The sequence below is a fragment of the Verticillium nonalfalfae genome, assembly GCF_003724135.2.
Source record: "Verticillium nonalfalfae strain VnAa140/NRRL 66861 chromosome Unknown scaffold_58, whole genome shotgun sequence".
Lineage (NCBI taxonomy): Eukaryota > Fungi > Ascomycota > Sordariomycetes > Glomerellales > Plectosphaerellaceae > Verticillium > Verticillium nonalfalfae.
This window is the reverse complement of record NW_021167283.1, coordinates 161,869-172,110: the sequence shown is the minus strand read 5'-3', so window position 1 is coordinate 172,110 and position 10,242 is coordinate 161,869. Positions and strand designations below refer to the sequence as shown.

General features: G+C 44.4%; 2 protein-coding genes across 2 annotated transcripts; one reads left to right on the top strand and one right to left on the bottom strand.

Annotated features, from left to right (window-relative positions):
• Positions 1-4,985: 4,985 nt before the first annotated feature.
• Positions 4,986-6,083, bottom strand: D7B24_007346 (uncharacterized protein; the record flags this gene model as incomplete). The annotated part of the gene is made up of 2 exons (XM_028641456.1): positions 4,986-5,281; positions 5,348-6,083. 2 exons carry the CDS (start codon positions 6,081-6,083, stop codon positions 4,986-4,988), a joined length of 1,032 nt encoding a protein of 343 aa, XP_028494555.1.
• Positions 6,084-8,255: 2,172 nt separating this feature from the next.
• D7B24_007345 (uncharacterized protein) lies at positions 8,256-9,959 on the top strand (the record flags this gene model as incomplete). Its single annotated transcript, XM_028641455.1, has 4 exons — positions 8,256-8,307; positions 8,362-8,703; positions 8,805-9,310; positions 9,375-9,959. The coding sequence occupies 4 exons, from the start codon at positions 8,256-8,258 to the stop codon at positions 9,957-9,959; spliced, it is 1,485 nt and encodes a 494-aa protein (XP_028494554.1).
• Positions 9,960-10,242: the final 283 nt, after the last annotated feature.

Genomic DNA, 10,242 nt, shown 5'->3' with positions numbered 1-10,242 from the left:
TTTAATAGAAAGCGATTCTATATTAGTAAATAGAGTTATTACGTCTTAAATATATTAATATATCGAGTCGCTATAGGGTAGTCTACTCGCCTAGGTAGTCTACTCGCCTAGGAAGTACGTTAACCTTAAATAAATTAAATACTTATAATTACCTAAGAAATTAATTTATAATCTAAATTTATAAAAAATCGAATCTCTTATTATTAAGGAAGCTCTCTAATATTAATTCTTAATATTATCGATTAACTTATAAAGGGGGTATAAATAATTATATATTACTATACCCTTATAGGCTAAGAGGTTAAATATCTTTATAACGAGAATATAATATTAAGCTAGTATTATAGAATAAAAAAGTATAACTTAAACTTAGAGGGAGTATATTATAAACTAATAAATAAGATTAGAACTCTTAGGGAGAGGTAAATACGTAGATAATAGAAGAAATATATTAAAACCCGAGTATAGTAACCCGCACTACGCTAAAGAAACGGAGCTATAGTATCTATAGAAAGATTAATTATAATACGAGAACTTATTAATTAATTATATTAGAATCGGATAATAATAACGAGTAAATTTTAATATAATCTAATATCTTATTATCGCGTTATTAATTAAAAAGGTTAGAAAAGTCGAGGTAGGTAGGCCACTCGCCTATATAGGCCACTCGCCTATAATATATATTATAGGAAGAGTATTTATAACGTTAAGATCGAGTCTTAATAGAATAGGCTTTATTAAAGTTATTCCGAGTTCTAGTAAATATATTCCCTATTATTCTACCTTTATCTATCTTATATTAATAATATTATAATTAGTCTTTAATACTCTATATACTATTAGCCTTTTTAAATCTAAATACCTCTTTAATTAAATTATATTACTTTATACCTATATAGAGTTTATTAATATTAACCTATAAAGCTTTATCTAAACGTAAAATAATTACTAAATACGGAAATAACGAAATCGCTTATATATTATTCTAAAATAACCTTAATATCTATATAATAACCTTAAATAAAACTATATAAAAGATTACTCTATCTTAATATATTTAGCTATTATCGATTAACTAAGAGAATAGATTAAATTAGCTTTAATAGACCTTATTTAATACCTTTAAGCTAATATCCTAGACCTTTATTAAAGTATTATAGTTTATATAAATTTAAATAATCCCGATTACTTCTTAGTTAATAATATTAATATCCTATAATATTATTTATATATCTTCCTTCGTAAACGGTTAAAGGAGTACTATAAATAAGGTCGTTCCTTATTATTATAATTACTTTTACGCTATATAAGTAGGATTAATTATTTAAAGGAATTACTTCGTTTACGTAAATATAAAGTTAATAGTAATAGGATTAATATAGAGAATAGTAAATAAGACGATATAGATTTAGATAACTAAAATTCGGAGATTAAAACTAAGATCGATTAAGTTTATACTTAAAGAGAAATAAGCGAACTCGAACTTTACTATTCTATTATTATATATTTCTAATTCTACCTTAATACTAATAGAAGGTTCTATTCTATTTTATTTTATATTATATAACCTTATTCTAAATATTCTAAGTTCGATTATAATTATTAAGCTTTATTTTTATTAAAGTAAACTTAAATATATTTATTTATTAATTAATAATTATTATTTAAGCTTTATTTCGCTTTTAATTTCCCTTTTAATCTATTTTATATATAATAGGTTTTATTTTAATAGAATTATATCGATTAATTCCTTTTTAGCTCTTAGACGTACTTATTTTAATATTAATACCTCTAATTATTATTATACGACCTTTTTCCTAGATTTAATAGCTATTTTTAGATCGTCCTTTATAGGATTAATTTAAATATTAATATAAAGTATTAAATAGCTATCCTTTATATTTAAATTAATTAACTTAATTATAGATAAGAACGTTTAAAGGTAATTAGTATTATACGATTCTTCTTAGAATTATATATTTTAAGCTATAGAACTCTTTAAATTATATAGGAAAGCTCTTTAGTTTTTATTAAACTTCTAAATAAATATTATAATTAAATAGTATTTTTCGATTAAGTATTATATAAGACTTTTATAATCTTAATAATTAATATATAATTCGATTTTAATCGGAATTAATTACTTTTATATAAATATAACCCTAAGCTATTTAATATATTCGATTCTATTTAAAGATATAATTAAATATTCCTTAGAATATAAAGATATTATAATTCGGATAATAGTAAATTACTTTAAAGAAGTTTATTTAGCTTTAGTTTTATCGTTTTAAATACTTTTTTATTATAATCTATCTATAAATCGTAAAATATTAATAAACTAAATAGCCCTTTTATATATAAAGTTAATCGGTTTAATTTAGGATTAATAAATATTAAGAACTTCTTATTAAGTTATCTTAAATTTCGCTTAAGTCTAAATTAATATAGATAATATTAAGATCTCTTCGAAATTATTAGAATCCTCTTATTTAAGATTATTATTACCCTTTAAAAAAGAATTACTATAAAAAGGATAAGATATTTAATCGGAATAAGCTAATTTTATATTATAATAATAGGTTCGAGCCTTTATAGGATAGAAAGGATTTACTATTATAATACCGGTTTTTAGATCCTATTATATAAAGCCGTAATTCTATTATACGAAGTTATACGAAGTTATATAAACCTATTCGCTATAGAATAATTTTAAAGGTATAATAATATATACGATTTTACGCTTAGGTTATTATATAATATCTTATTAACGGTATTTAATAGTCTAGAAAGCATTACTCTAATAATAGATAGATCTTTATAAGGGTCTATAAGGTAGAGGGGTAGGCTTAGTTATTGATTTTTGGAAAATTTAGGTTTTAAGCCAGTTCGGCCTGCAGTCTTCCGTACAGGCATCTCGACGCTTGCCTTAATATAGTAACGGGGCAGGGACTGCATCGCGTTTCTGATAAAATAAGTATCAGTCATACTGTCGATATCTTTATCAATTCGGTGTAGGACGGGATTGAATGCAGATAATGAAAGGTGAAATACTTTTCACCTGGCGATCTCAATGACTTCACAAATGCCAAAGCCCACTTGTTCACCTAGACTCCCCAAGTGCAGGGACTGACGCCCAGAGTCTAGACTACGACGTGGCGGAATCTCGCCGCCTTTCCTTCTTCCTGAACCACTCCCAGAAAGACATATACCTAAAGCATTTCATACACTCATCAGTGCTTTATGCGACTTGATTGAAGCTCTCGAGAAGAAAAGGGATAATGGGGGCTATCGAGTCTACGAATCAACAGGTCAGTCGAAGCTGGCGGTGACCCTGCTTCTCCTTTTTCGACCTGCTACATTGACAATATCCCCATGTTCCAGATATGTCGTATCATAACCGATGCGAATGGTAGGTCCGGACATATCAAACCAGTCATTCCCAGGCTCAAGGGCCGTTTGAATCCATTCCGGATCAGAGGCGAGGCTTTTCAAGCTCTCCATGTCCTTGACCCAATACTCCAACACGAGATCGCAGTCATTCACCTTCCAGCCAGGTCGCACTTGGCCCGCCTCGGCCTGGAAGGCCGCGCCGACTTGACTATCCATCTTTTGCTTGCCATGAAATTGTGTCAGCGAGACGCATCCTGTCAAGGTGATTGTTTTGCAGTCACCTACAACTGCATACTTCAAGACATTGTGCTTCTTCAAAACAGCGACCGCCCGAGGAAGAAATTGGCTAGTGAACCAATGCATAAAGATTTCTTCGTGTACACCATCTTTACGGCGGTGCTCCACTGTGCATTTGATAGGATGGTCTGTCGTCGTCTTTGGAGGACATGAGGTAAACCCGTGCAGAGCCATCCTGACTGAGGGTGATTTCAGTGACAGTCAGATTTCCTTCTCAACTCACTATCGTAGACCGCGGTGAGCTAGCAGGGTCGGGAATCAAAGATGATAGCGGGCAAGGGGGCCAGAAGAGACCGGCAGACAGGCGGGACATCGGATATGTATGGAAGCCCCCGTTCCGACAACTAATGAGCCAGACATGACATGCGCGCCCCTCCTGGCTAGCCGACATTCCACCTGCATTTCTCTGGGGTCATACGGTGGGGTTCACCATGTTTTCCGCATCACGAACAATCCGAGCACGAGACTCTCCGCTGGGGAAGGTTCATTATTGCATGGACCATCCGACTCAAGATCACGTCTGGATGAATCTGATTTTCCTGAAGTGTGGGGTTGTGCCAAGTCGGCTGTATGTTCCGCATCATAGCCTCGAGCCCCCCCACGCCCATTCTTTATCGATGTATCATGATGTCCTGATACTTCTTGGCTGACTGGAGGTAGTATGCTTGAGCCCATTCTACCCAACTGTAGGCATACCATGCGCTGCATGTCTTGTGGCACAGGAGATTGGAGGCAAGTTTCAGGGTCTGGTCTGCATATACGCGCACGGCGAGAGAGGATCACATAGCTTAGTGACCAGCGGCATGAACTCGGCGTCTGTGAGGACAGGCTCTGTATTTACGGGGTGGTTGGGGCGGCTCTAATCTGACAAGGATGACTGCATACAGTAATTACCCCTCGGCACATCACCCGGCGTCAAAAGGCGGACTCGAGCGGCTGTCAATTGTCATGCCGCAGGGTCCACGCCTCCATGCTACCGCATTGTGTCCCGCCGCAGGTGAGATCATGCAAGATCCCGCCCGTCCAGGCTGTACATGCCTAACCCTGGATGGAGAGGCGTAGCCGGAACCCCCGCCCCCCACACACAGCAGCAGAATAGAGGAATCACAGTGGTGGAAATCACCGGCCGACTGCCAACAGCAATGAAACGTCAATACATTCATAGACCTGCTCCTTTCTAGGATTCAGTGTTGCACTGCATAACACGAATCGGCGCAGTTTGTCTTGAGGCAACCACTACCTCCCCCGAGCCAACCAAGCGAGTCATCGTATTCGCCGCATCGCCTCACACCTCAAACAAGGTCTTCCGTGTTTCCCTTGATGCTTTCCTCCAAGCTTGTCCATCCCTCCCTGCCCAAATCGCGCAATAGAGCCTCAGCTCGCTTACGGGGCGCAATATCGGTCAAATCCTCCTCAGCCCGGAAGTTGTCGGGAAAGCTGCGGCTGGGATAGAGCTTACGGAGAACAGCCAGAACTTTGTCCCCGTTGACGGGCTCGGCGAAGGCGAACACACGCTCGGACTGAACATCGGGATGAAGGACGGCAGCGCAGTGCAGCAGGGCGTCGTCCTGCACATCGACAAAGTACTCTAGGGTTTGCGGGTTAGCGTCTGTCATTCTTTGCCTCTTTTGTGGTGCACACTGGTGGAACCTACGAGCCGTGATTCCACCTAGGTAGGTGGTATTTCCTTTGAAGAGCTCTGCAACGATGGCCGAAGTGGAAGGGTGACCTTGGTTGACAGAGTCGAGGCTCGCGCCGAAGTTGATGTTGGGCAGAACGGCGTTCAGGGTGAAACCAGGCTTCTTCTCGTCCATGAACTTCCAAGCCTCCCGTTCGGACAAGGCCTTACTAGCGGCGTATACAGGGAGCCCGCGCTGCGGCTCATAGGGCGGGTCGCGATACGCCAACTCCACAGCCTCGTCGTTCCATGTATCAGTGGTGACCTTCAGGGGGTTGTTAGGCCTTGGGATCAAAGCGGCAGTGGAAGAAGATGTGAGGACGAAGCGCTTCACGCTTGGCTCCCGGGCGGCCGCTTCCAGTGCGTTGACTGTTCCCAAGATCGTCCCCGGGATCACATTGTGAGGATTCGGGTCCATGGTGAAGATGGATGCTGTATGGACGACAGCCGAGACACCCTTGACAGCTTGGTAAAAGGCACCCTGCGTGCTCATGTCCGGCACAGCCACCAACTCGAAATTTCCTGGGCCGTACTCTTTGCTGAAGAGGGCGCCGACCCAGGCGTGCTTTTCGGGGCTACGAGTAGTACCGCGGACCCTATAGCCGAGCTTGAGAAACTGGTCGGCAATGTTAGATCCAATGAAGCCATTAGCACCCGTGACAAGCACGATCGAGCCTCTGGGAACGACAAATTGCTCGACGGGGAGAGACATGGTGTTTGCCAGTTACACGCTGTAAAGTGAGTTGGGCACAGAAGAAGGAAATTCAAGTGGGAGGAGGGGAAGACGGATTAATTAAATATGGATGTACAGGGTGGGTAGGTACGTAGAAGTCTACCTACCTATGCAAGAAAATTCCTCCAGCAGGAAGAGAACATTTCCTATCACATCTAAGTGTTACATATGAACGGATTACTTGAACACCGCGTCAAGGTCTTTCATCTTGTCATATCGTGTTGAAACCGGTGACTACGATTCAATGGTGAAGGACTATTTAAACGTCCATGTTGTTCTTCACTCAAGTGTTGCATTGAACAGGCACAATCATGCCTTCTAGGACAGGATGCTGGCTGAAATACACCTGCGATTATTCAATTTGATATGCTATTTACCAAGCTAGCAACGCTCATGACAACGGACTGAACCCTTTACGAATTTCTGGTGTACTCGGGATACGACTTCTCATAGCTGAGTTTCACAGAGCGTCAGCGAACGCAGGCGAGCGCTTGATCTGGTTCATGCAAGGGTTCGTGGGGTTGATCAGATGCTTACCCTAACACACTCTCTGCGAACAAGGCAAGCCCGCAGTGTACCCAAATGAGCAACCAAACCGGCATCCAATTCAGGAATGGCGGGCACAGAAGGGAGGATGCGTGCTCGGTGAATAGAATAATCTGAAAGACGGACGGCTTCAGGTCTGCCTTGAGACAGTCGTCGACGTACCCAGAAAGGTTACGGAGGAAGTTCACGTCAAGAATATGGTCAGTATCTTTGCAGGGATCCAGCCAGACGGAGAAGACGAGAGTTTCCGTGGCTGATCTATGAGACCAAAATCGATGGCTTCAGGCCCAAAAGCGCTGCTGGTCAGTCGAGGCGGCTCTCGAAGCAAGCATGCGGAACACCTAGTCCCTGGGATTGCAACTCACCGCGTGCCGGCGGGAATGTGAAAAACTCCATCATCTTTGGTAATGGCGTATTCCACCCCATTCTTTACCGCACCCAAAACGCCCTGTTCGACCTTGAAGTGTTCATCCTGTAAGCGATGGATGTGTCTGCCATTCGTGCTGATTAGTCTCGTTTCCTGATTGTCAAGACCTGATGTTTCTCACTTACAGTGGGGGTCCAGTCAGTCCGGCACGAACGAGTGGATTTTCTATGTAATGCGTCTCTCTGACGTACCAAAGGCCGTCAGGTTTCGAGAGAGGTTCGTACAGCGCAGCGTCACCGAGATGCTTGAAGGCCGGCTGAGAGTTGTTTCTGCTGCGATGCTGCGGTCGCGGCGAGAGCCAAAGTTGCCACGCTCGCACCATTTTAGATATGATCAAGAAAAATGACAACGGAGCGAAAGTTACGACAATCAGCTGGATACCGAGGAGGAGGGTTCATTTCTAGCTAATCGCATCATCAGAGGGGTGCTGTATGCGGGTTTTCTAGCGCTCTACTTCACCTCTTCATCTCATGGGCCTTTGACGTGCTCGTTCTACCTCGTACCTCGCACCAGATGCCCCCGGAGATATCACCACGAGCTGCTTGGCCGTCTGACGTGCATTTCGGGAGGGCTGCCGAGAAGCTGAGATATGCTAAGTCAAGCGCGCAGTATCCCCCCCCCGACTGCTATTTTAGAGATCCTGTGTCAGACTTGCCTTACTACGCTTTTCCGATGCGAACCACATAATCGCACAGTTGCCACACACTTTGGTTTACCCGCCGAATCCTTGTGTTGCCTGCTCATGCATGCCATGTTGGTGATACTCCCTTTCAATCTTACCTGCCTAATCACGCATGGACACCCACCCACTCCCGCATATATCTACCCCAAATCGTGTTGGTAGAGTCGCCCAGGGACACGGCCATGTACCCCGCTTCCTCCTTGCCTTGCAGTCGATCGCTCCTCCAAACGTCTTCTTCACATCACCAACATGAAAGGCCTGTCTGCAGATTGGAGCAAGGCGCGAGGGCGGGAGAGTTTAGCCCATCGCCTCATTCAAATTCCGACTAACGTGCTTCGAATGTACGCCTAATCTCTCAAAATGCAATGCAACGCCGAATTTTGAGACGAAGTAAGTTCTTAGATATAATGTCGGCGCCACTAGTTTCTACGCTCGCTTGTTCCCGTTGGGTCTTCGCATCTCTGATTTGCTCATCAACGACTACTGCCCCCTGACCATGGGGGAATTGCAGACAGCAAAAGCCCCTACCAGCAGTCACGCATGCCAAGGTAAGGTACGCGTAGGACCTATGAGGAAAGCAAGAAGACCGCTAACCCGGCCAGGTCGTACCACCAGCTGCGATCGTGCCAAGGAGCGGAAAGCCTGCACGAACTGCTCTCGATCCAGACGGAAATGCCCAGGGTGCGGCCTTAGGCTGTCCTGGCCGCGCCCCAACGATCTACGGCGTGCCGTCGTCTCCCAGTCGTCTCTGCCATCCAGGTCGCGCGTCGCCCCGGGCCTGATCTCCGACGCGCGGTTTGTCCACACGTCGAATTGGGACATTGAGTTGCATCAAAGCCTGACGAGCTCTGTCCCGGCACGCAACAACCTGCCCTCGCTCAGCGTCCCGCTGTTCTGGAACCCATCTAAACTGGAAGCCCTTGACCAAGACCTGGTGGAATACTGTATGTTTGTAAATCAAGGAAAGCCGCCCACCGGCCTGGTGGTCAGGGGAAGCAGAGCTGACGGCTTCGTGTATCATTCACGTATACAGTTTGTTGTGTAGCTTCCATGTCCCTTGCTACCTTTGGCTGCAACAACACCGCTCTTGGGTGTGCTCTGGTCCGGGTTGCGCTGCAAGGGCAGACGATCACGGCTGCGCCGGTGCTCCAAGCGCTGATGGCCTTTTCTTCGCTTCACCGCTACGGCCTGCAGTCCCAAGCTTTGGAGCTGAAAGTCGCTGCGCTGGGAAGTCTGGCAAAAGAACCAGGAGCGCCGAGTTTGGGGGTGGAGGCGACCCTGCAGCATGCCGCCACGGGCATGCTGCTTTGTTCGTTCGAGATCCACCAGTCGTCTTCCACTTCGGGCCACTGGCCCTTCTACCTCCATGGCGTCAAGGCGGTCTTTGGCGCGTGCTCTGTCAAGACGCTGCATCAGCTTGGCCCCGATGTGGCCGTCCTGCTGGACTGGGTACACTACCACGACGTTCTCGCTCGTTTTTCCCTACTGCACTGGAGGAAAGGTGGTTCCCCGGACCTACCGCCGACCCCAACAGACCTCTTCTGTTCACAGGTTCGTGCTAGGACAGAGACTCCATGACGCCACGCAGAGTCAGCCTAACATCCGAGCTCTGCAGGTATCTAATCTGCCGCCGCCCATATTTTGTATGCTGGATCTGCTGTCCCAAGTATGCGATGCGGTATCTGGCAGCGCATTCCTACTTGAAACAAGCGGCGGCGTGGGTGATTACAAGAGCTTCCTAGAAGTCCTAGACTGGAGGATTAGGAGCCTGTCGATACCGAAAATCCCGGATGATGAAAATGATGCCTCAGATGACACTACGTTGGTTATGCAACTATACCAACTCGCGATACTATTGTTTCTTGACCGATGTTTTGAGGACCTGATCGACCAACCAGTCAGGACGCAACAGTATATCGACAAAGCATTCGCTATCCTCCCCCGGTTGAGCTTCTGCAAGCAGCAATTCCCGATTCACGTCATTGGCTGCGAAGCGCGAACAGATGAGCAACGGGCTGCCGTCCTCGACGTCATTTCCAGGACAGAGAGGATGAGCTTGTCACGGTCTTTGAACTATTGCAAGAGAATATTGCAGGCTGTCTGGGCCCAAGACGACCTTGTCAATGGATGCAACATTGGCTATCGCGAAAAGTTGTCTTCGGTAATCAGTCATTGTTCGATGATTCCTAGTTTTGTATAAGAATGGTCGTAGAACGGAACCAACACGGTGGCGGCTTGAGTGTACAGACATGAATAGAAACTTCGCACATACCCTGTATGACCTGTCCCGCGCGTGCTCGGAGTGCATGAGGGGGGGAGGGCCTTCTTGCGGAAAGTCGGCAGGTACGGGATAGTCAATGAACCTCTGTGAGGCCAAGGACGTGCCCCTCCCCCCTCCCTGCTGGGCCCCCAAGCCAGGGTCGCTGTTAAATGGGATTCCTTCCGTGACGTACGACCAGGCATGGCCTGTATCTCCGGGTAGC